At 38.2% G+C, this 26,149-nt stretch overlaps 3 protein-coding genes and 1 long non-coding RNA gene across 5 annotated transcripts in view; 3 read left to right on the forward strand and 1 right to left on the reverse strand.

Annotated features, from left to right (window-relative positions):
• The first annotated feature begins 355 nt into the window (after positions 1-355).
• LOC140526985 (utrophin-like) lies at positions 356-5,382 on the forward strand. Its single transcript, XM_072643602.1, has 4 exons — positions 356-584; positions 968-1,137; positions 3,426-3,578; positions 4,516-5,382. The coding sequence occupies exons 2-4, from the start codon at positions 1,036-1,038 to the stop codon at positions 4,657-4,659; spliced, it is 399 nt and encodes a 132-aa protein (XP_072499703.1). The 5' UTR covers positions 356-584; positions 968-1,035; the 3' UTR covers positions 4,660-5,382.
• Positions 4,380-7,009, reverse strand: LOC140526986 (uncharacterized). The gene is made up of 3 exons (XR_011974632.1): positions 6,755-7,009; positions 5,866-5,979; positions 4,380-4,548 (listed from the first exon to the last, which is right to left on the reverse strand). It is a non-coding gene; the product is annotated as an uncharacterized lncRNA (long non-coding RNA).
• Positions 7,010-7,023: 14 nt separating this feature from the next.
• LOC140526982 (utrophin-like) overlaps positions 7,024-26,149 on the forward strand; it is a 74,428-nt gene continuing 55,302 nt past the window's right edge. For both annotated transcript variants that reach the window (XM_072643599.1, XM_072643600.1), the window contains exons 1-3: positions 7,024-7,217; positions 12,794-12,988; positions 20,839-21,011. In XM_072643599.1, the coding sequence (XP_072499700.1) occupies positions 7,167-7,217; positions 12,794-12,988; positions 20,839-21,011 (419 nt within the window). In that variant the 5' untranslated portion in view covers positions 7,024-7,166. The remainder of the gene's footprint in view (positions 7,218-12,793; positions 12,989-20,838; positions 21,012-26,149) is intronic.
• LOC140526984 (transcription initiation factor TFIID subunit 7-like) lies at positions 14,346-16,320 on the forward strand. Its single transcript, XM_072643601.1, has one exon. It carries the CDS (start codon positions 14,532-14,534, stop codon positions 15,609-15,611), a length of 1,080 nt encoding a protein of 359 aa, XP_072499702.1. The 5' UTR covers positions 14,346-14,531; the 3' UTR covers positions 15,612-16,320.

Here is a 26,149-nt window from a genome sequence, read left to right on the forward strand (position 1 = left end):
GTTTGTGCACAAGCAGGTTTTATTATTATCATCTTTATTTTACATCATGTCAACATAATTTTTTTTTCAATTCTGTTACTTTGCTTTTTTTCTTTAAAAACTCCTTTCTCTGGTAATTTGGTATTTGAGCTTGAGTGAACTTTAGAGGTCATTTATTTCAACACACACACACACACACATACACATATGTAGATACTTCTTTTCTATAGCATTCCCCACAAATGATTATAGAGGAATTCCTTTATCAGCATCTAGAAGAGGGAAAAATACTACTCTTTGAAATAATTCTAAGTTTTAGAGACATTCTTCTTACCTAGAGCCTTCAGTTCTCTTAACTAATACTCACAGGGTCCAATTCTGTCTAGTCATGATCATTCAAATCTTTCTAAATGTCAATCTCATAGAATACTTAATGTGATTGTTTAAAAAGTATGTACATACGTATATATTTTCAGAACCATCAGAGCCAGCTGGAGATATTTGATGGAAATGTTGCTCATGTAAGTACTTGGCTTTACCAAGCTGAAGCTCTGTTGGATGAGATTGAAAAGAAGCCTGTAAATAAAAGTGAAGAAACTGTGAAAGTAAGTATGCCTAAGATGGCATTTGTAATATATACTGTATTTCTTAGGGCTCAGAATCTTGCTTTTCATATAAACACTGTATTATTCTATTTTTTGTTTTTGAATTTTAATTTTAGTGAGAGATACCGAGGTGATACAAGTCATCTGGGAAGGATTTGAAAAGCCTCAACCCCATAACCCAATTTTCTCCTCCCCTTCCACCTCTACTACCTGTATTTAGATTCGTTAATTCAATTAAATATACTGCCAGTGTTTTATTTAGATAGACATTTAACATATTTGTGATGTCTTCCCTTTTGAATAGCGTCAAATCCATATTTTAATTGGGTTATGCTTCATTGTTTCCTGTACTTAATGATAATTTTGTGTTTCTATGTGTTTAGCGATTAACATCTGAACTGGATGATGTTAACCTACAAGTCGAAAATGTTCTGAGCAAGCCATCGTACTGATGAGGGCCCGGGGCTTGGCAAGCAGTGAGCTGGTGGAGCCTAAGTTAGCTGAATTAAATAGGAACTTTGAAAAAGTGTCACAACACATCAAAAGTGCTAAAGTGAGTACTTCATGTAAAACAGAGATATACTACCTCCTCAACCCTTCTTTTCTCTTTGTTTTCCTCTTCTTGCCATGCTTCTTAATTAGAGCTGTCCATGTCCCTAGGTTTGTTTGGCCATGTTTTCTTTACCTGTTTCAGCTCTTTGTGATCTCATCAGTTTTTATAACTTCAAGTATGATGTCTGTATGGATAGCTTTCAAATTTGGTAGCACTTAAGAATTCTTTTCGTGCTCTTCTGCTATTACTCACTTTTTTAGCCCTGTACTTGGATAAGCTCTAACTGAATGTATCACAGATACCTCAAGATCATTGTTTCTAGAACTGAATGTATTATCTTTCATTTTGACCAGCTCCCCTTCTTGATTTCCTCATTTCTGGCTATGCCATCCCTATTCTTACAAATAACCTCCCTCATGATTATTTATTCATATTTGTTGAAACTCTATCCCATATCTCCTTATAGTTCATAAACCATCAAGTCATATCAATTGTCTTATGTAACAAGTCACATCATATTGCATTCTCCAAATATAGTATCTTTTCACTCAGTTCTGTATTTACCATTTCTGCTGCCTTCACCACCTGAGTTTTTACCACTTTCAGCTTTTAGCCTCAATTGATTCTTTCATTATCCTCTGACTCAGTCTGTTCTTCCTAGTATCTATTCTCTCTTGGTTAACTAAAACGTCTATATTAGATGAACCTTACTAGTGCACCCATCTGATCATGTAACTCCATAGCTTCAAAAATACTAACTGATTCCTTTTTGCCTCCTGAATAAATTCAAAGCCTGTTGTTTAAGGCTCTTCACCACTGGATTAAAATTTACCTGTCTAACTTTATATTTCATTCTGTTTGCTTTCCATTACTTCATACCCAGTCCAAGCTAAAATGCTTGGTATTTTTCCTTTAAATCTAGAGTTCTTAGCCTGGGGTTCACAAACTTGTTTTGTTAGTATCTTGATAACTTAGCCAATAAAATGGATTTATCTGTATTTTATTTTATGATGAAGACATGATTTAGAAAAGGGGTCCGTTGCATAAAAATTGTTAGGAACCCCTGCTCTTTCTTCCTCATTGTGTTTGTTTATGCTTTTAACTACTCTGGGAATACCTTCTTCCAGTTCTTGAAACACTGTAAGATACTGGTTCCCATGAGGAAGCCACAAGGAAAGAACTAATCTTGTGATGGTGACTTCATAAACTCTGTGTGTATAGGGACACATTCACTCTTCCTGATTCTGCTGAAGTGAAGAACTTTATTGAATTTACCTTACTGAAATAAAGAACTTGATTTAATTTATATAAATAGTGTAGGCAGGCCTAACACAGAAATTTACCTTTTGTTTTTATTTTCTGTTTAACAATAGGGTCAGTGGAATCCTTTTACTAGGTAAAGGAACAGGACCCAAAAGGCAAAGAGACTGCTAGAAGGCAGTAGGGAAAAAATGTGACATATTCCCACAGATGCATTATTTCATTTATTCTTTCCTTACTAGTAGAAGAAAAGGTTTCATTTAGAGAAATATATTGAAAAAGTATGTTACCTCTCATATAATTCTTCTCTGAAGAAATACTCAGTGCTCACTTCTTATACAATACTTCAGCCATCAATTAGACATATATCTATCTTTATATATATATATATAATTTTAACAATATTCTGACACACAAAAACTTCAAGTGAAGCAAAACCTTCAGAGACATTTTAGGTAAATGGCATTTTCAGGCAAAATCTTCTCTTTCAAAAATCCTATAGCTTCATTTACATAATCAGGAAAGTCTCAAGCTAGTGTTCTGGGGAAATAATTCCAGTCAGTTCTATTTTTAAGAAGGCTAAAAGGAATTTTTGTAACTATTAAAGATCTTGTACCAAGCATTAAAACACAGTGTTAGAGAGATTTCGTTTTTAGTATCTTACACGACTTCATGCCAAGGAGTTATTGTCTTTGCTGTCTTGTCACCCAATATATGGCTTTGTGTCACCTCTTGATGTGTAATCTCATGAAACCTGAATGGAGCTGAAGTCACTATAGCTTTGAAAAGATCTCCAAATCTGCGAAAGTACAAAGAAATGATGAGGAATCTCTGCTTGACCTCACTGGCAAATTAATTTTTTTTCCTTTTCATTTCTGCCTATTTTACAGTTGTCTTGCTTATTGAAATCTGGTTTTACCTCATTTGCTTCTTTCCTCTAGCTGTAGTCATTGGACTTACTTGGAGTCATGTTCTGTTTTTGGTTCACCTGTCCTTAGCTATACTTTCTCTTTTGCTCTCTTCTGTAGATGTTGATCGACCAAGAGCTTTTCTCAAAGACAATTTCTGTGAAATCACAACCTGTTGAGGCTGGTATGCATTCAGTGGACCTAGACAAACTAGAGCATGATTTAAAAACTTTGGTGAAGGCTGTAGAAAAGCCCAGTGATGAAGATGAAAAGGTATAATCCACTTCATTTTTCTGTGAATATTTGTCTTAAATATCATGCTGTGGAGCACGTGAATAGAGCACTGGCCCTGGAGTCAGGAGTATCTGAGTTCAAATCTGTCCTCCCACCACTTGACACTTACTAGCTTTGTGACCCTGAGCAAATCACTTAACCCCAATAACCTTGTGCGTGTTCTCCCCCTCCCCCCATACCATGTCATTTGTGGTGGAGAATTTTAAGGTGAGAGTTTGTGACGTTGGGTTTCGATGTAGCAATTGCCAAATGATTTATATAATGCTTCTAGGAGAGTTAAAATTTCAAGGAGAATTAACTAAGGATCAGCATGGTTTAAATTGTAAGCTATTTTAACATATACTTTAGAGAGACAGTGTGATATACTGCGGATGCAGCTAAACTAGGAAGACCTAGGTTCTAGTCCTGCCTCTAACATATACTTAGATCTTTTATCCTAGGCAAGTTACTTTCCTTGTTTCACATAGCTTTTGCAAAATAGGTGATAACCTACATTGGTAGAGGTAGTTTACTCGTTGGAGAGTCCCTGTTGAAATTGCAGGAGCATTTTTTAAAAGATCCAAGAGGATTCAAAACATTTTTGGAAACAATATAATTTTTAGAATTTTTTTCCAACTAATAGTATTTTATTTTTTCCAATTATATGTAAAGGCAGTTTGCAACATTCATTTTTTTATGATTTTTAATTCCAATTTTTCCCTCCTCCCGAAGACAGCAAGCAATCTGACAGACTGTACATGTCCAAATTTATTAAGTGTAAATGATATAATTTTAATGTACTTATTTTAAATTTTTAATGGGATATTCATTTACAGAAATTCATCATGATGGATATGTTCTTTCTAGTAAAGAAATATACATTGCTCGAGAGATATCCAAGTGAAATATTGACTTGTTTTTCTCTTTCCATTCTCAGTTGGATGAGGAGAAGGCCCAGATTGAGGAAGTTCTGCAGAGAGGAGAAGAGATGTTACAGCACCCGATGGAGGAAAACAAGAGAGAAGAGATACGCTTACAGTTACTACTTCTGAGGAGGAGACATAACAAAGTCAAGGCATAATCACTGGAACACGTAGCTCCTACTTACAGCGCTTGGATGCAGAAAAAGGAAACCTCTGATGTGATCTCAGACAACTTGAGGAAGCAGAGAGTATTTTCATTACCAGAAATTGCTTCATGGGGGATAGTACTTGATTTGCTATTCACATTCACCCTAAGTTGTTGTCAAGGTTCAACCAATCCCCAGGAAAGAGAAGCGCTAGGAAATGACAGTGGGTATAAAGCCTGGTCTTAAAAAACAGATCTAGCCTGTGAAGACCTTTCAGCTGTCAAGGATACCAGTTTCCGTTCTCCCAATTTCCTTTGCTTTGTGCATTGTACCCAAAGGTAAGGGACAGAAGGAGAGAAAGGGAACAGGAAGGAGGAGAAGCAGAGGGGAAAGGAAAATGAGAGGAAAGGAAAGGAAGGGGATGAATGAAAGTAAAAAGTGAAAAGAGGAAAGGAATTTTGGAATGGAAATGAAAGAAAAAAGGGGAACGGAAAGGGGACAGATGACAAGGAAAGAAGAAGGAAGAAGCTGCACCCCCAAATTGGAAGTGGCCAGTTGTGTCTCCACTGGGGCAGTTTGTATTACTCACAGAATGTTGTTTGTCCTTCCTTCTGGAAGAGGACTGTCACATCAGGAAGATGATGCTATGAGTTGCCAGTGAATTGGATTTCAGTGAGGGAGGGCTGTGAAAAGTCATCAGCCTTACTTTCTCCTTAGGAGCCATCTGGGCCCTGTATCAAGACATTTAGTATGACTACATAGATAAGAGATAGACAGTCAGGATGACTAGAGATGGCTTTGGATGCAGTGGGAGACCTTAGCTTTTTGAAACTAAGGTCTTTACTAGGTCTCAGCTTGACTGAGGCAAGGCCCATTGAGTGACTAAGATGAGTTGAGAAATGAGCCAAGGAGTGTCCCCTTTTATCCAATTAACGCATAACAACCCCAACAATCTGAGAGGGGAAGAGGCCAGAATTTCTGGACAAGATAGAGATTGGAATGACTGGAGGTGGCCCCCATTTAAAGAGGGGTACAATACACAAAAGGAGGCAGGAAAGGGGGGTGGAGCAGGACATCAGGGAGTATAGGTAGAGGGCATTCCTTGGAACTGGAACCAGGCAGGGCATCAGATGTAAGGTGGAGTGATAGGAAAGACCAATTTCTGCCCTCTCTAAAGGAAGGAATTTTGAAGCTTTGTTGCTCCACCTTTGAACTCACCAATTAGAGGAATTAGGAACATGGTGGTGAGTTTAGATGTGATGGACTTCTCCTGGGCACTCCATCTTGTTCTTTAGAGTTTGAAGCAGACAAGGCATCAGATTCAAGGTGCAGCTGGAAGGGACAGAGGTTCAAAATTATGGGAGCAAAGTCCTTTGCAGGAATGACTGAGGCTATACAGTTGGATTCAGTCTCAGTTACATCATTTGTAGAAGGAGTGTAATGGTAACATCTACATGATAGAATTACGGGGATCAAATGAAATAATATCTATTCAGTGCTTTGTCAACTTGAAAGCACCAGATGCTATTATTAACATCTGTATCTCTGTTTTATTGTTGGCTTTTACTATCTCTTCCTATGTCATTCAGTAATGCAACATAGTATTCAAGGTTATTTATTGATAGAATTATTAAAGGTGAAGGAATGGTATAGTCAGTCATTTAGCACAGAGGTTCCATTATGTTTGTTTTAGGAAAATGAGGGGGTTGTTTCCTCAATTAATAAATGGTTAAAGAATATAAACCAGCAGTTTTCAGAGGAAGAAATTAGAGCTACCTATAGTCATATGAAAAAATGCTCTAAATCACTATTTCTTAGAGATGTAGATTAAAAGAGCTCTGAGGTACCACATCACACTTATCAGATTGGCTAATGTGGTAAAAGAGCAAAATGATAAATGTTAAAGATGATATGGGAGAGCTGGCACACTAATTCATTGTTGGTGGAGCTGTGAGCTAATCCAACCATTCTGGAGAACAATTTGGTACTATGTTCAAAGAGCCACAGAAAAGTGCATACCCTTCGACCCAGAAATATACCCACTAGGTCTCTATCCCAAAGACATCTTCAAATTGGGGATAGAAATAGTATCTTTCCTTTTACATACCTCAGGTCAGGAACTTGGCGAAGAGGGTGATAAAGATCTATACAACAGGTGACAAGAGAAGTGATCAATGTACAGTGTAGTAGAGTGTATAAAATATCAAATATTGTTTGGTATTCAAAGCCCTTCAGAGCCTGCCTTCCTAGTTTTCATGTCTTCTTACACTTTACTCCTCTGTTTTGAAGTAAAGAAAGGTCTCTTTTTATACTATCAAAAAAACAATCTAGGAGGGACAGAACTTCAGGGTTTCTGGCCAAAACAGATACAGTTGTTTCTTACATTCATTCTGAGTGGTCCTCTGGACACAAGTTGGTGGTGATGGAGGCTTGGGTGGGGCCCAATTATTGCATCATCAAGGACAGAGTGATATAAGTGGAGAAAATCTAATCTGTTCAACACTTTCCAGGTTACTGGGATGCCAGTTTCCCTTCTCCTCATTGTCCTTGTTTTGGTATCTAACTGGAAGGTAAGGATATAAAACCCTCCGTAGAAAGAGGGAGAGGAAAGGAAGGCAAGAAAAAGGGAGGGGAACGGAAGAAAAAGGAAAAAAGAAAAAGGGAAAGGAGAAGGAAAGGAAGAGAAGGAAGGGGAAGAGGAAGGAAAGGAAAAGTCAAGGACAAATGGGAAGGACAGGGGAAGGAAAGGAAAAGGGAAAGGAGGAGGTGAGGCAGTGTGTACTAATGACAGGTTGTTGTTTGTCCTTCTTTCTGGAAGAGGACTGTCACATCAGGACAATATATAAAATGGAGGCAAGAAGAGGGATGATGGAGCAAGGAGCCCTGGGAGTATGGGTAGGAGTTTTGGTACTCCACCTTTGAACCCTCTAATTAGAGGAATTAAGAACATGGTGGTGACTTTTGATTTGATGGATTTATCCTAGGAGAGGATATGGCAGAGTTGACACATTAATTCATTGTTGGTGGAGCTGTGAGCTGATCCAACCATTCTGGAGAACAATTTGGTACTATGTTCAAAGGGCCACAGAAATGTGCATACCCTTTGACCCAGAAATATACCCACTAGGTCTCTATCCCAAAGAGATCTTCAAAATGGGGAAAGAAATAGTGTCTTTCCTTTTACATACCTCAGGACTTGAACTTGGCTAAGAGGGTGATAAAGATCTATACAGTAGGTGACAATAGAGGTGATCAATGTACAGTGTAGTAGAGTGTATAAAATATCAAATATTGTTTGGTATTCAAAGCCCTTTGCAGCCTGCCTTCCCAGTTTTCATGTTTTCCTATACTTTACTCCTCTCTTTTGAAGTAAAGAAAGGTCTCTGTTCATATTGTCAAAAAATCAATCTAGGAGGGGGAGTAGCCTCAGGGTTTCTGGCCAAAACAGATGCAGTTTTTTACATTCATTCTGAGTGGTCTTTTGGACCCAAGGGAGGACTTCGTGGGTGTAGGGCCCAATTCTTGCATCATCAAGGACAGAGTGATATAAGTATAGGAAATCTAATCTCTTAAACACTTTCGAGGTTGCTGGGATGCCAGCTTCCTTTCTCCTCATTGCACTTGTTTTGGTATCTTACTGGAAGATAAGGGTATAATACCCTGTATAGACAGAGGGAGAGGAAAGGAAGGCAAGAAAAAGGGAGGGGAAAGGAAGGAAAAGGAAAAAAGAAAATGAGAAAGGAGAAGGAAAGGAAGAGAAGAAAGGGGAAGGGGGAGGAAAGGAAAAGGCAAGGACAAATGGGAAGGAGAGGGGAAGGAAAGGAAAAGGGAAAGGAGGAGGTGGGGCAGTTTCTACTACTTACAGGTTGTTGTTTGTCCTTCTTTCTGGAGGAGGACTGCCACATCAGGACAATATACAAAATGGAGGCAAGAAGAGGGATGATGGAGCAAGGAGCCCTGGGAGTATGGGTAGGAGTTTTGGTGCTCCACCTTTGAACCCTCTAATTAGAGGAATTAGGAACAGGGTGGTGAGTTGTGATTTGAAGGACTTATCCTAGGAGATGATGTGGGACAGTGGAAACACTAATTCATTGTTGGTGGACCTGTGAGCTGATCCAACCACTCTGGAGAACAATTTGATATTGTGTTTAAAGGGCCATAAAATATGCATATCCTTTGTTTGACCCAGCAATACCCCTGCTGGGTCTGTATCCCAAAGAGATCTTAAAAAAGGGAAAAGGAATCTTTTACATCTTTTTACTATCTTTTACTCTCTTTTATATCTTTTACATAGCTCTGGAGAGGAGCTTGGGGTAACAGAGTGATAAAGACCTATACAAAAGGTTGCAGTAGGAGAAGTGATGAATGTACAGTGTAGTGGAGTGTATAACATACTGTTTGGTATTTAAAGATCTTTACAACCAGCCTTCCAAGTTTTCATGTCTTCTTACACTTTGCTCCTCTCTTTTGAAGTAAAGAAAGGTCTCTTTATATATTGTCAGAAAAATCAATCTGGGAGGGGGAGGAACCTCAGGGTTTCTGGCCAAAACAGATGCAGTTTTTTACATTCATTTTGAGTGGTCTTTCCGACCCCAGGGAAGACTTTGTGGGTGTGGGGAACAATTCTTGCATCATGAAGGACAGAGTGATATAAGTGTAGAAAATCTAATCTGTTAAACACTTTCCAGGTTACTGGGATGCCAGCTTCCCTTCTCCTCATTGCCCTTGTTTTGGTATCTTACTGGAAGGTAAGGGTATAATACCCTCTGTAGAAAGAGGGAGAGGAAAGGAAGGCAAGAACAAGGGAGGGGAAGGGAAGGAAAAGGAAAAAAGAAAAAGAGAAAGGAGAAGGAATGGAAGAGAAGAAAGGGGAGGGGGAAGCAAAGGAAAAGGCAAGGAAAAATGGGAATGAGAAGGGAAGGAAAGGAAAAGGGAAAGGAGGAGGAGGGCAGTTTGTACTACTGACAGGTTGTTGTTTGTCCTTTTTTCTGGAAGAGGACTGTCACATCAGGACAATATATAAAATGGAGGCAAGAAGAGGGATGGTGAAGCAGGAGCCCTGGAAGTATGGGTAGGAGTTTTGGTGCTCCACCTTTGAACCCTCTAATTAGAGGAATTAGGAACATGGTGGTGAGTTTTGATTTGATGGATTTATCCTAGGAGAGGATATGGCAGAGTTGACACACTAATTAATTATTGGTGGAGCTGTGAGCTGATCCAACCATTCTGGAGAACAATTTGGTACTATGTTCAACGGGCCACAGAAAAGTTCATACCCTTTGACCCAGAAATATACCCACTAGGTCTCTATCCCAAAGAGATCTTCAAAATGGGGAAAGAAATAGTATCGTTCCTTTTACATACCTCAGGTCAGGAACTTGGCTAAGAGGGTGATAAAGATCTATACAATAGGTGACAATAGAAGTGATCAATGTACAGTGTAGTAGAGTCTATAAAATATCAAATATTGTTTGGTATTCAAAGCCCTTCAGAGCCTGCCTTCCTAGTTTTCATGTCTGCTTACAGTTTACTCCTGTGTTTTGAAGTAAAGATGTGTCTCTTTTTATACTGTCAAAAAAACAATCTAGGAGGGACAGAACTTCAGGGTTCTGGTCAAAACAAATGCCGTTTTTTGCATTCATTCCAAGTGGTCTTTTGAATCCAAGGGAGGACTTGGTGGAGGCTTGGGTGGGGCCCAATTGTTACATCATCAAGGATAGAGTGATATAAGTGTAGAAAATCTAATCTGTTCAACACTTTCCAGGTTACTGGGATACCAGCTTCCCTTCTCCTCATTGCCCTTGTTTTGGTATCTTACTGGAAGGTAAGGGTATAATACCCTGTATAGCCAGAGGGAGAGGAAAGTAAGGCAAGAAAAAGGGAGGGGAAGGGAAAGAAAAGGAAAAAAGAAAAAGGGAAAGGAGAAGGAAAGGAGGAGAAGAAAGGGCAAGGGGAAGCAAAGGAAAAGGCAAGGATAAATGGGAAGAAGAGGGGAAGGAAAGGAAAAGGGAAAGGAGGAGGGGGGCAGTTTGTACTACTGAGAGGTTGTTGTTTGTCCTTCTTTCTGGAAGAGGACTGTCACATCAGGACAATATACAAAATGGAGGCCAGAAAGAGGGATGGTGGAGCAGGAGCCCTGGGAGTATGGGTAGGAGTTTTGGTACTTCACCTTTGAACCCTCTAATTAGAGGAATTAGGAACATGGGGGTGAGTTGTGATTTGATGAACTTATCCTAGGAGATGATGTGGGACAGTGGGCACACTAATTCATTGTTGGTGGAGCTGTGAGCTGATCCAACCATTCTGGAGAACAGTTTAGGACTATGTTCAAAGGGCCACAAAAATGTGCATACCCTTTGATCCAGCAGTATACCTTACTGGGTCTCTATTCCAAAGAGATCTGAAAAATGGGGAAAGAAATAGTATCTTTCCTTTTGTGTAGCTCAGGACAGGAATTTCGGCTAACAGGGTGATAAAAATCCAAACAGTAGGTCATAATAGAAGTGATCAATGTCAAGTGTGGTAGAGTGTATAAAATATCAAATACTGTTTGGTATTCAAAGCCCTTCACACCCTGCCTTCCTAGTGTTCATGTCTTCTTACACTTTACCCCTCTATTCTGAAGTAAAGAAAGGTCTCTTGTTATATTGTCAAAAAATCAAATAGGAGGGGGTGGAACCTCAGGGTTTCTAGCCAAAACAGAGAGTTGTTTTTTTGAACATTCATTCTGAGTGGTCCTCTGGACAAAAGTGAGGACTAGCTGGGGGTGGGGGCTTGGGTGGGGCTCAGTGTTACATCATCAAGAATGGAATGTTGTGAGTGTAAAAAATCTAATCTGTTAAACACTTCCAGGTTTCTGTGATACCAGCTTCCTTTCTTTTGTTCTGAGTATCTTACTGCAAGGTAACGGTATAATACCCTCTAAGGACAGAGGGAGAGGAAAGGAAGGGAAGAAGAAGGATGGGAGGGGAAGGCAAGGAAAGCAAAGAACAAAGAACAAACAGAAAAGAGACAGAAATGAGGATGAAAGGATGGAGGAGAGAAAAAAAGGAAAGGGAAAGGAAAAGAAAAGAATAAAGGGGAAAGGGAAAGGAAAAGGAAAAAAGGAAAGAGAAAGGAGAATAAAATTTTTTTTCTGTTTCTCTAATTTGTTTTTTAAAATCCCTTTTTAACTCTTCTAAGAGTTCTTTTTGGACCTAAGACCAAATTACATTCTTCTTTGAGTTTTACAAGGAGTCATTTTTACACTATTGTCTTCCTCCTAGTTTGTGCTTTGATCTTCCCTGTCACTGTAGTAACTTTCTATACTTAAGTCCTTTTCTGTTTTGCTTTTTTTTTTTTTTTTTTGGTGCCTTGCTGCTTTTATGTGAAATTTGAGCTCTGTTCCTGCACAGGTGAACTTTCCATTAACTGAAAAGCATATTTTTTAGAAGAAACACCAACCGAATAGTTTCTTCATCCTGATTATATTTGTGTGATGCTGACATCAAAGGAGGAGAGGTTGTTTGAGGGTAGAACTGTAACTAGAAAACTTCAAAATATAATTTTTACCATTCTCTATTTCCCTCTTATAGTAGTTCCTAAGGAAGTATATTTAAGAATTCAGATTAAAACATACAAAAGCCCTTTATAATTTTGTGTAGTATTAGTGGAGGGTTTGAAAAATGTTATAGCTTGTGATATAAATGAGAAATAAGGAAGAAAATTTCCTCTCCAAATGTACTTTGTTGATTGGTCATTATAATAATGTTTAGATTCTGTTTTATAGTGTATTTCAAGTCAATACTGAAATGAGATTGCTAGAAGTTTGCAGGAGTGCAGATTTTTAAATACTGTATTAGAGTATTTATATGTGCAGGTTTGCTTTACCAATAGAACTATTTCTCTAACATTTTGCTTTTGGTAAATATATTGTTTTAAAAATTCTTAATGTCTTTGGGAACGGTAGCACTTTGGTTTGATATAATGTAAGCTTCTTGAGAACATGGTTTGTTTTATTTCATTTTAAATTTTGTACATTTCCACAATGTCTACCATAGAGTAGTAACTTAGAAGTGCTTTTTTCGTTTGATTTCAGCTTACTATAATTTGCAGTGTGTTCCCTTTAGATGAGTATGTATTAACCATATTCCTTTTTTTTCTACAGGTGACCCCCATTGAGCAGAGTGTTACAGTTGATCATCCACATCTGTGTGGAAATAGATCCACTCCCCTCCCTACAGATTATCTCGAAATTAACAAAGTCTTACTCTCCATGGCGCACCTAGAAGTGTTACTCAGTTTTACCAATCTCAGCAGTGGTTTCTCGGAACAGTTCTCTGCGCAGGAAGAGTCAGTAAAGGTAATTGTCAACGTTATATTTGAAGAGGAGCAGTCAAATGACATTTTGAGATAGCAATTTGTTTAAAGTAAACCATGTATTTTTTGACCTGCAGCCAAGTGAAATGGCACCCAAAATTGGTGATATAACAATCCTGTCTCTTTCCTATCTCTTCTGGGCAAATATAATTATGCTTCTTAAAGTTTTGTAGGTAAAATTGATTATGTACAAAAACTTTGCAAAGCTTTGCAAAGTTAGGGACATGTTATGAAACTGTTAAACAGTGTTTCAAGGTGTGTTGTGCGGCAGTCTCAAAAGAATTCACAGACTCCGACAATCTCCAACCCATGCCAAAGCATTTATTAAGGATTATACTCTCAACAAGTAGACTAGGCTCCTTAGAGGAACCAGCAGCTTCGCAAAGCAAGACAGGGCTTTTTATAGAGCAAAAGATGCAATTGTCATTACAGAATATATGAATATTAAAATATTGAATGAGGTTATTGATATGGACAGGGTTCCTAGAACTGGTGGAACTAGTCATGCGGTTACCCAGAATATATACAGAAAAGGACACTGGATGGTATTAATGGATAATATTGATATTATAACAAGCCTCTCTACATCGTAAGTTCATCTAAGAACAGCTCTTTGCTATTCCTGCGCAGCCCTCCACTGCTCAGCACCTTCTTGGTGGTGCTTTCTTAATGACTGACTATTGGGAGCCTGTCTGAGACTAGATGGATGTGTTAAGTGGCTGAGGTAATGGACACACTTGCTGCGCTAGTGAGAGAATTAAGCACATGGGGAAGCTGGGAGATTGGGGGTGGGTACAGTGGCTACATTCCATCATTCTCTCCTCAAAGAGCTGGATCCCAAATTCATTTGGGAAAAGGGATGAAAGTCTCAGTTTTCTGTAGCTTCTTCTGGATGCAAAGAGGAATAGAAGCTGTCCCTGCCTCAAAGCTCTCCCAGAGCTCTCCCAGAACCGAGCATAGGCCACATTTTGGGGATCATGGGTGGGTATGGGCTGGAATCTACTGTTCACCTAAGTGTAGGTGAGCAATGGCCTGTTGTCTGGAAAACACAAATCTGGCTCTTCAGTATGTAGGGCCCAATTATAAGGAGAAACCAAGACCCCCATTAGAATCATTTGCATTTGATATACAGGATTATCTGATTTTATTAGTTTCTCAAAAATGTGCACTTTGATTCCAGTTTTCTTTAAGAGGATCAGATGCTACTGATTATCCAACCCTTTACATAAAAATGCAAGTTACAACACTTGCAGGTAGAAGCTTTCCACCCCTGAGTTAAGGAATTGTAGAAATGGATATGCTTCAGGTGCAGGGGAGGGAGCACGGTGTTTGCCTTCTTCGTGATTCCTGCTCGTTTGAGGTGAAGACACTTAAGGGAGGCCTAGCCAGGTTGTGACTTGCCTGGGTCTACCACAAAACAGCCTCCATTGTCTCCCAAGAAAATGCCAGAGGAGTGTTTTGGGACCTAAACCCAGAGCATAGGATTTTGAGTGATAGTCATTTATTGTGGAGTAAGACGAAAGGAAATGACTGTTACAAAACAGAAAATGAGCAAGAACAAAGAAGATGCTCCCCATGAGTTGGAAAGCCAATTCATATTACGTCTGCCTCCAGATTATGCTTCCACTGTGAGAAGGGCAATACAGTCTGGAAGTGTCAACCTGAAAGATAAATTGACCATTGAACTACATGCAGATGGACATCATGGAATTGTCCATGTGGACGATGCCCCATTAGCTGCTAAGGTAGTTGACCTGCCCTGCATTACTGAATCCTTGAAAACTATAGATAAAAAAACCTTTTATAAGACAGCAGATATCTGCCAGATGCTTGTGTGCAGTGTGGATGGGGATCTTTACCCGCCTCCAGAAGAACCAGTTGCCACCACTGATCCAAAAGCAAGCAAGAAAAAAGATAAGGACCGGGAGAGGAAATTCATCTGGAACCATGGTATCACTCTGCCTCTGAAGAATGTCAGAAAGAGGAGGTTCCGTAAGACAGCCAAGAAGAAGTACATTGAATCACCAGATGTGGAAAAAGAAGTAAAGAGGCTTCTCAGTACAGATGCAGAAGCTGTCAGTACCCGATGGGAGGTGATTGCAGAAGATGAAACAAAGGAAGTGGACAACCCAGTTTCCCTAGCAGGCCTAGAAATTTCATCTCCAGGAATGAGTCATAAGCAGGGCCATGGCTCCTCAGAACATGATGAGCTTCGGGAGATATTTAATGATATTAGCAGCAGTAGTGAAGAGGAAGATGAAAGAGATCCTCATGATGATGAAGATATAAACATCAATGACACTGAGGAAGACCTAGAGAGGCAACTACAAGACAAGCTTGATGAATCTGATGAACAGCGCCAAGAAAATGAGGAAACAAATCAGATGGTCCTGGGAATTCAGAAGCAGACTGATATGATGAAAGGTAAACTCCAAGAAACTCAAGGAAGAGCAAAAAGACAGGAAGATCTTATCATCAAAGTAGAAAATCTGGCACTCAAGACCCATCTACAGGCTGTGCTGGTTGAGCTCAAACAGCAGGAAGAAAGAGAGAAACAACAGCTCAGTTCCTTGCAGGAACAGCTAGAATCACTCCTGGAGAAATAAGAGGTCCCTGCCTGCAAATTCACTGTTGTCCTCACATTGGTAAATGGCTCACATTCCATCCTTTGGGTTGAGGACAATATACATTGTTAATGTGGAAATTTGACTATTTTCATTTCACCGTTTTTCTGTTTCCTATTTTGACTTCATCCCATTTCTCTCTCTGTAACACTGTTTATTTTGCTAGAAACTTACACACTAATAAGTAGAAGGCGATAGGTGAGAGAAGACTGGTTGTAGAAGAGTTTTGGGATTAATAGACCAAATAGTTCATCCTCTAATTCCCACATTTATTTCAAGGTTTTCCTTCTCAAAATCAGAACTTAACTGTTACTTTGTGGTAAGAACCAATTCAACTATAAAAAGATTAGAGGACAGATGCTGTAAAGCTTGTTTTGTGTACATTTTAGTTTCTCAACTGTTCTAAATCTCTTATGTAGAGGAGCATGTTATATAGTGGTAGATAACTGTCACAGCAAATACAAGTGACAGACATTCGTGTCTGTAACAAAAGTTGTTTCCTACCAAGCATATGTCTCCATTTTTTTTTTTTACTTCATTAATGTTGATATTCAGTGGATTAATGAACAGTTATTTCTGTGATATGTTGTAGAATCTTATAAGATATAAGAAAGTGATAGACCATGTTTGGCAACTTTTAAGGCTGTATTTTGCATCTACCCTTCACAGCTGATAAAGATGGTATTCTGTTTTCTAGTGTTACATGTTACATTTTTGTTTAACTCTGACTCACCTTGGACTTACTATAAGAGTTCCAAGTTAATTCTTCATGCTGTGAGGTTTTTCCAACTACATTAAAGAGTGATTAGACTCCCTAAAAAAAAAAAAGAAAAGAAAAGAAATGAATATACTCATAAGAGGCTAACTTTTACTTCAATTATAATTAAAAAAAAAAACTTTGGAGGATTACAAAATAGTACATATCAGTAACTTTTTCATAAGGAAACATGTTCATCATAAAGTTGAGTTTTCCATTAATGTAAAACAAAATATTGCAAAATATTCCATAGGTTACCTCACTTTAAGAAAATGGGTGACACTGAAATTCTCTTTTCCAAACCAAACTAAAGATGTTTCTGATTTAGTTTTAGTAATTAATAGAATGACAGCTAGGTTCCTCAATCAACTGGACCAGTACCCAGTTATTCTCACATCATTTTGAAACATTTTACAACCTTATGTTGTCTTTGAACTGTACTGAAATCTCATTCCTGAAACAGAAACAAAAGAGGTTCCTGACTTTAAGCTCACAATTCTTGCTTAGGCCACGGAATGACTGTAAATTTAGATCAAAATAGCAAGATCTCACATACTTACATTTGCTCATATACTTTACTGACTACTCGCTTAGTTTATAGAAATTTGCTATAAAAGGAAGAAGTAGGGACCTGATCATAGCACATATCACAAGATAAAATATCCTTAGCTCTGTTTGACTTTTGGTAGGAGTCACAGTTTATCAACCGTGCAGTAACAATTCCACTGTATAGCCAGACTCGGAAATAATCACGTTGGGAAACATTCCTTTTCAAAGGAACACAGTGGGGAAACTGAGCCAGGAGGATCCCAGGCTAGGCTGTGCCAAGGTTGTCCCAGAAGCAAACCTCCCCCTGTTGTCATTTGCAGTTGAGTATATCACATCACCTCTGAGTAGCCTGTGGCATTTTTCTCAGATGGTGGAGTACTGATTTAATGCATACAACTACACCTAAATTCAAACTAAAAAAAAAAAAAATCAGTTATAGGCCCAAGAGCTTTTATCTTAAATGGCAAGTTTCATCAAACTCAGCTTAGGGCTAGATGGAATTATTTTTACTCTTAATGGAGCAATAAAAATGTTACCATAACTTTCATGCATAAGAAGTTTCCCTGAACATCTTTCACCTGTTTTTCTTTCCTTCTTGAATTTACATTTATCCTGGTGTAAAGACCAATCATTAGAAATCATTTCTATATAATAGTATACATGCATGTAATATACAGATAAATATATTTGTATATAATACATAAATTTGCACATTCTCAGCAAGCCAAGCTCATTGTTTAGGAACTCTGTAACCCAAACAAGCTCTTTTCCTGGGCTGATGAACTTGTCCACACAGGAAAATTTACAGAATAAGAGGAATTGACAAGAACCACAGAGAAGGGTCTGCCTGTTCACCCTATGGTAATTCTTCCTCTAGACTGAGGAAAATCCAATACTTTCTGGAACTAATACAATAGTTTACCAATTTGAAACAATATTATGTATTTGAAACTTGAAACAAACCCATTACTGATTAGGTGACTTCAGGCTTACTGAATACAATTCCAAAATACCTAACACGGAAAATTGGGCATCTCATCACCATTGGCATTGTATAGCGGTGCCATCCAATGAAGAAGCTCATAATCCTAGTTAGTACTTATAGTGTCTCCCTCTCCCACGCATTGTGTTACCTTCTTTACACTCATGTGAATTGTTTTCATGTCCTGTAAGCCAAATTTGTTCCAACTTTGCAGGATACTTGCCTAGTGGGGAGTCCTATGGGTTTGGGTTGGGTAGGGGGAAGGCACTGAATGCAAAGAAATCCTTTTTGTAGCCACCATTCACTTGATCATGTGGTGTCGCTCAGAGAGGGATAAAAGCCAGCTCAGAGCTGACTGTAAAGTTCCTCAAAGAGCTTCCTGTGTCTACAGGGAAATTGCCCATGCACACTGGGGCCCCAAGTGTCTTGTCAAGACTTCCTAGGTATTTGAGGGACCCCAGCCAAGAGAGAGGAAAGGAAAAGACTTACCTTTGATTGAAAAGTATCAGAATCAGACTCTCCTCTCCATGCTGGGTGTCAAAAACATTGTGGTGTTACAAGGCATGTTGTAAGTTTGTTTTGAAAGACTTCACAGACTCAGACCATCTCCAGCCCAAGCAAAGGCTTATTGAGGATTATGCTCTCAACAAACAGGCTAGGCTCCATAGAGGAACCAGCAGGTTAACAAAGCAAGATAGAGATTTTTATGGAGCAAAAGGTGCAACTCATCTTTACAGAATATACGAAGAGTAAATTATCAGAGGGCTGAATTGATATCGGTAGGGTTCCTAGCCTTGGTGGAAATATGTTTATCCAGAATGCATACAGAAAAGGGGTAAAGGGGATATTAATGTACACTAATGATATTATAATAACCCTCTCTACATCCTAAGTTCACCTGAGGCCAGTTCTTTGCTGTTACTGTGCATGTATCCACTTAGGTTATGATTTAGTGCTAAAAGATTCTGCTCAGCATCCTCTTGGTGCTACTTTCTTGATGGCTGCCTATTGTGGTCCTATTTAATATTAGGTGGATGTGCTATGTAGTTGAGGTAAGGGACACACCTGCTGTTCTAGTGAGGTAGTGAGGCATATGAAGAAGTTGGGATATTGATGCTGGGAGCAGAGGCTAGAGTCCATCAAAACTATTTCTCTGATAAATGCATTTAGGACACCTTAAGATCTGTAAAACATTTTACATGTATCATCTAATTGGGTCACTGCAATAGCATTGTGAGGTATCCTATCCCCATTTTATAGTTGAGGAAACGGAAGCTATGAGAGATGAAGGTCAGATAGCTACTCTGGAGTATTCAGAGCTATAATGACAGCAAGGTATTTATTTATTAAACACTTGTTATGTATTGGACACTGCATTAAGGGCTGTGGAGACATAAAAATAAATGGGGCAGTTCATGCCCTCAAGCAGCTTAAAGAATAATTAATAAGAGAAGACAACATAGAAAGGGTAAGAGAAAAAATTATATGTATGTTGGGTGAGGGACATGTCTCGAAACTGAGATGTTTTCAAAATGGTATGGCGTCCTTGCACTGGGGAGATTCAAGCCAAACCTTTGCCCATCAGAGGTGGCTTTTCAGGGGATGTAATCCAAGTTTCTTTTGGAGGGATTACCGATAATAGTGGTCATAGTACAAACTGCATGGTGAAGAAATAACTGGGGAATGTATTTATGATAAAAGTAGAAACTAGAGTGAAACGTATTAGATTTTATAGCGTTAGCATTCAGTAGCACATCATATGGAGAACTATAATTTCAAAGCAAGATCATCACAGGGTGTTTTAGTCATGGAGTTACAGGCTTGGAAGGAAACTTGAGAGTGTATTTAACTAGGCAGAGGCAGAGCCACATCTGGAATCCATGCCTCCCATTTTCCAATCTAGCCTTTCCTGAAATGTGGCATACTAGAGATGATTACATTACTATTTACACCAATTATAAGTCTTCTTTCTATTACAAAAATTCCTTAATCTAATTTTCTAAATTCATTGTATTAAGATGCTGAGTAGAGATTGCATATATGAACCATGCCACTGATGAAGCAAGATAGCATATTAACTTTTGCCTCAGTCAATTTTATATGTGTGTACATATAGCATATATCTAGCGTATATGAACATATATCTCAATTCCTTTGATTATTTCCCAATAATTGACCATTTACTCTATTTCCTTTCCTTGTGATTTTGTTATGTTTTTTATTTTATTCAGTTTTAAATTGGTATGTGCTACGCTTCTCTCCTACTCCCATGAATGGTAATGTCATCTATGCTTTAAAGACCAACATTGATGATTTCATATGGCTGAATATATAAAAGCATAATTCTATATGCCTGAGTAACTCATTTGGTTCCTTTCTCATGCCCCCCTCCCCCTTTTTGTCCATTCTTTTTATGCTTTGTATGTAATATGACCTTCTTTCAGAATGACTTTCAATGGGGGCCCTAAGGTTAATGACCACAGCTGCTACTATTTCTTTTAGTATCTGTACTATTTTTATGGGAGTGGGAGGAGGGAAGGGAAGAATTATGACTTTATAACTCTGAGTGAGGAAACTGACTCCACAGTGCAAATTAATACCAGCCTTGTAACTTAAAGTTTAATAAGTCTCCATGATAAAAAGTCTATATGATGTCTACGTGTAAAGGGAGAGCTATTGTAATATTCTATAATAGCCAGCGCTGCTACCGTACTTTCAAACCTGCTGTGCACTTTATGCACAGCATTTTGATATTCCAGCAGTCCTGTGAAGTAGCTACTGCAGCTATGATTCCAGTCTCATCGTTGAGGAGACTGAGGTTTGAGAGGTGAAATGACTCGCCCAAGGACATACAGCTAACATAATCATTGTTAGAGGTAGTATCCAAACCCAAGTCTCTGTTGACATTTTTTTTTTTATAGCAAATCAATTCTCTCCTGGACAAAGTCGAGGAGCAGATTACAGCTCTTCGTAGGAAGGAGCCCAGAATTATACTGGATGTTTCCCATCTAGGAGCCATTCTGATTGAGAAAAGACTGAACCACTTGAATGAAAAGTGGAACAGTCTGAAAACAACCTACTATGATCATAAAAGGTAAGTCTGTTTTAGCTTATATTTACTATAAAGGATTTTAAAAAAAAAATATGAGTCTCAGCAGTCTTGAAAAGGAGTAAAAACACATACCCCCTCCCACATTAGTCAAATGATTAAATTTCTTGCCTTATTCCTAAATCTGCCTTATAGAAAATCTGAGTATCTACAACTGCTATTATCATTGTGTTTGTGTATGTATTCAATTTTTATGACCAATAGTTTTGGAAAGATCATCATAAAACCAATATAGTAACAAATTAAGGATAATACAAATTAATATTTCATATCAAATTAATGGATGAGTGATAGTTTTTTCTAAATTTCATTTTCTAAGTTTTAAAAATTTCTGTGTATGTTTTTGAAGGAAATGGGATTGACTGTGTAAGAAACTCCTTTGTATGGAGATTCTCTGTTCCAGTAGAGTTTTGCATCTGTTTTATAATTTATAATCTTAGAGAAGTTTCTGGGGTACTATCAGTTGAAGTGACTTTTCTGTGGATACATTGCTGATACGTAGGAGAGAATCTTGGACCTGGGTCTTTCTGACTTTAAATTCATCTATATCCACTATACTATGGCTGCCTATCATTGATGTCTGTATTACAGCTTGGTGCTCATCACATTTCATAGTAACTTCATAGTAATAATATGCCTAGAGGTTTTTATAGATGGTACTGTGGATAGCATGGTGGACCTTGAGTCAGGAAGACCTGAGTTCAAATCTACTCTCAAACATTTGGTAGGTATGTAATGCTAGGCAAGACTCTTAACCTTTGTCTACCTCAGTTTCTTCACTTGTAAAGTGAGGATAATAATGGTCTCAACCTTCTAGGCTTGTTGTGGAGATACATTACTATTGGTAAGTCATTTTGCAAACCTTGAAGAGCTATGTGAATATTAGATGTTACACACACACACACACACACACACACACACACACACACACACACACACACACACACACCCTATCTGTGAATGGAGTAAAAATGTAAAAAAATCACAGCCTAACGCTATATTTCTTAATGTGTTTTTTTTAATCTGATCTTTGGCCCAAAAAAAAAAAAAGGATGACATACCATGAACAGCAAACTTCTTTTGTAATTGGAAAACTTTTTTGAAGCCAATGCTTTTAACTTTCTCTGTACCAAACTGAAGCTGGTGTTAAAGATATCTGCTTTGATTTTTCTTTACTATCACATATTCTAATGGGAATGATTACATTGTGAGAGAGTACAGTGATGTGCAGCAGATGGCAGGAAAAGGAAAGCAAGAGGCAAAATAATTTATATGTCAAACAATTTCAGATACTTGCTAATCAACACATGACAGGAGAAAGAAATACAACTTTGGAAACAACACTTCTATACATAAGACATCATGAGATTACAAAAGTCTTTTTTTCTGAGTAATAATTAGTTTTTGGTCAGTCATTCATTGAAGCATTTTTAATGTGCTTACTGTGTTCCAGCCACTGTGCTAAGGGCTGGACAAGCAAAAAATGGCAAAAAAGCTGTCCTTGCCCTTAAGTAGCTCCTAGTCTAATGGGGTTAGCAGCATGGAAAGGAATATAAGATAAATACAGAATGAATGGAAGGTAATCTAAGAGAGTAGGCAGCTAGATGGCACAGTGGATAGAGTGGTGGGCCTGGAATTAGGAGGACCTGATTTCAAATCCAATCTCAGACCCTTACTAGATGTGGGACACTGGGTAAGTCGCATAACCCAATTTTCCTCAGTTTCCTTGTCTGTAAAATGAACTGGAGAAGGAAATGAGGAACTACTCCAATATCTTTGGCAAGAAAAACCCTAACGGGGGTGGTCATGGAGAGTTGGACATGACGGAAATGACTCAGCAGCAGTGACAGTTCTAAGAGGGTAAGATATTAGCTGCTAAGGGGATTGTGAAAGGCTTCCTGTAGAATGTAGGATTTGATTTAATTCTTGAAGGAAGCCAGGGAAACTCAGGTGTGAAGGAACAGTGGCAGAGCATTTCAGTCATGAAGGGGAGCCACTGCAGAGATATGGATGTGAGAGATGGAGTATCATATTCCAGGAACTACAAGAAAGGTGTATGCTAGATTATTGCAATAGCCTGCTGGTAGGTTTTGGCTTGGTGCAGGTCTCCCCCAAGTCCTTTCCATCCTCCATTAAGCCACTTAAAGTGATTTTCCTAAAGCTCAGATCTGATTACATCCATCTCCCTGCTCAATGAATTCTGACGACTTCCTATACAAAATGCTTTGTTTGGCATTCAAAGTCTTTCCTGTCCTAACCCACATGTCTACCTTTCCAGTCTTAGGTTACCTTACTCCCTGACACATACTCTTTGATACTGTGCCACTGGCCGTCTGGCTGTTGCACAAACAAGACAATCCAGTTCTCAGCTCTAGCATTCTGTGGCTGTCTCCCATCCCTCAAACTCTCTTCTTCTTCCGCTGTGATTACTGACCTCTCTGAGTTCCCACTTCTCTAGGAAGTCTTCCCTAAAAAAGCCCTTGTAATTCCAATGCCTTCTCTCTGTTAATTATTTTCTACTTATCCTGTATATATCTTGCTTGGCATATAGTTGTTTGCATGTTGTCTTCCACCTTTAGTTTATAAACTCCTTGAGGGCAGGGACTATATTTTGCCTCTTTTTGTGTCCCCAGAATTTAACGTCATGCCTAGCACCTAGGAGGCACTTAATGAATGCTTGTTGATTGATGGTAGCTTTGGAGAGAGGCTAGGATTAGCTACATAGATTTGGGGATCACCTGTTTCTCGTATCGACTTTTATAATCTTTCCCCTTTTAGTGATTTAGATCATCTAATGGGATGATTGTATAATATTATTATAGTCAGCCTTAATTGTACAAATCATTACTTAAGCACTTCCTATTTCAAAACTAATAATCCATATCTATGTAGGAGGAGAGGAAGATTCTAGAGTAAGAAGACCTAGATTTTAACCCTGCTTCTTAACACTTACCTGTGTAACCATGGGTAAATCAATTATATCTCTGGGTTTCTGTTTTCCTATCTATGAAAAAAATTGGGTGAGATTACAGCCTATGAGAAGGTGAAGTACAGTCTGAACTGGGAGGATTATTCCTAAAGATTTTGAGTCATAGTGGATAGAAGACCTGAGTTCAGACATAGTCTCAGACACTTAGGAGTTTGTGACCCTGAGCAAGTGACTTAACCCCGTTTGCCTCATTTTCCCCATCTATAAAGTATGCTGGAGAAGAAAAAGGCAAACCACTCTAGTACCTTTTTCAAGAAAACTCAACTGGTGACACAAAGAGTCAGACATGATTGAAAGGACTGAGCAAGAACAACAATAGCATCTTATTTCCCCAAAAATCTTATTTAGGGATCTTGTTAGAATTTCCTGTGAACATAGTCACATTATTTTGTATGAGCTGTGTGCTAGTTCAAAACCATCTGTTTATACCTAAGTTCAGTCTATAGGAAATCTCTTTAGAATGTCAGATACCACTGATAAGGACTTTGAGAAGGCTTGAAAAGTCTCAGGCCTCTTGAGTTTTTGAAGCTCATTACCTTTTTTTTTTCAATTAACAAGCATTCATTTTTTCTCCAGCAAATTGAAAAACAAGAGAAAAAAATAAAAATTCTCACAATTGCATAAAGTCATGCAAAATAACAATTTCCGTCTGAAGAATTTATGCAAGATGTTTGCCCATACAGTTGCATGTTAAAATCCAGGAAATTGGCTTCCTTTTTCTTCCTCTTGTACTTTTCACCCTTTGTCAACTGATAATGTTAATTTCTTCTGATTGCTAATGGATCCCATTTGGGAGGTTTCTGTAGTATCCCAGGGACCATGTGCTATCTGTATCATGTCATCAATATGCAAGAGTATTGGTCGAACCTAACGGTTTTGTTTTGTTTTTTTTAAACTTTTCAGATTTTGCATTGTACCCCTTCCATGACAGTTGGAAAACAGCTTCACACTGATGCATGTCTCTGTTTTATGTCTTGTTTTTGATATATGATACTCAAAGTATTCTTCAACCAAATTATCTTTATAGTTGAATCTGTCCATGGATTTTTGAATCATCTTTACATTTCCATGGGAGTCAAGATTCTTCCATGGTCAAGGCAATTGCTGTTTTAGAATTTTTTTTAAAAAACCATGTCAGGATCTTGTATTTTCTCTATTTTTCAGTCAGTTCTTACAGAAGATTTCAGCTGTCATAGAAATTGCCTACATTATTGATGGCAAACCCAAGTAGAAATGGGGACCACTAAAGTGGACATAAGGGTACTTATGGACCACATTTTGACCTTCCAAGTTATAGTAATGTTTCTTGTTTTATTTTTATTAATTTGAAAAAATAGTTCCAAGTTATGTTTTAATCTGGTTTGGATTGCATTCTGCGGTATTGTTGGTTGCCTGCAGCACCTCTGATCTACGTGATCCTTGCCTGTCCCTCTTTTTATGAAGTATTTCCTTGATATGTCCAAAAATTTTTTATAGAAGATAAAATCAGTCTGTGAATTGGTACTTGTTCTCCTTTTTCTGGGTCATTTCCTCTCTTGTCAATAGTACTATTGGTAATTGTTTCCACTCCTTTGAAATCTTCACTTCTTTTTGATACATTGAAAAATAGATTCCTGGCTTGCCTTTAAAATTCTCCATGAAAGGACATCATCTATGTGTATTTGTTAATTCCTATTCTCAGTAAAGATACATCTTATATAGATAAATAGGGGGGAAAAGAAGAATACCATAAAAGAGACATTCTGATTTTCACAATGTTAACATTACATTTTAACATAATTTTAATTTTTAACATGAGCTTTGTGCGTCTTTCTGGGCAAATCTAATTATTGAGGGAAAAAAAACTTTAATATGGTAATATCATAGTTTACTTTTTAGCATACAAAAAAGGTTAAAATACTTTGCCCTATAGTTGAACAGGATGACTCCTTTACATGTTAAATTTGAGCTCCATTCTGTCTCCCCCTTAAGTTACCTTCCCACAGTTTGAAGCTTGAAGTGTAGACTCAAGCTGCTTGGCCCCTCTGTGCTCTTACTGATAACTTACAAATGTGTACTATATATCTCTTACCTTAAAGCTTCCTCTTCGGCTTTCCTTTTCAACTTATTTATCCCCAAAGCCTTCTACTACTGT

This window comes from Notamacropus eugenii, chromosome 2 (assembly GCF_028372415.1).
Source record: "Notamacropus eugenii isolate mMacEug1 chromosome 2, mMacEug1.pri_v2, whole genome shotgun sequence".
Taxonomy (NCBI): Eukaryota; Metazoa; Chordata; class Mammalia; order Diprotodontia; family Macropodidae; genus Notamacropus; species Notamacropus eugenii.

Bases quoted from the DNA above. Each gene is read 5' to 3' on its own strand.
- LOC140526985 (XM_072643602.1), top strand. From the start codon at position 1,036: ATGAGGGCCCGGGGCTTGGCAAGCAGTGAGCTGGTGGAGCCTAAGTTA. The intron at 1,138-3,425 runs GTGAGTACTTCA...TCTCTTCTGTAG, and splicing joins AACACATCAAAAGTGCTAAA to ATGTTGATCGACCAAGAGCT. The intron at 3,579-4,515 runs GTATAATCCACT...TTCCATTCTCAG, and splicing joins CCAGTGATGAAGATGAAAAG to TTGGATGAGGAGAAGGCCCA.
- LOC140526984 (XM_072643601.1), top strand. From the start codon at position 14,532: ATGACTGTTACAAAACAGAAAATGAGCAAGAACAAAGAAGATGCTCCC.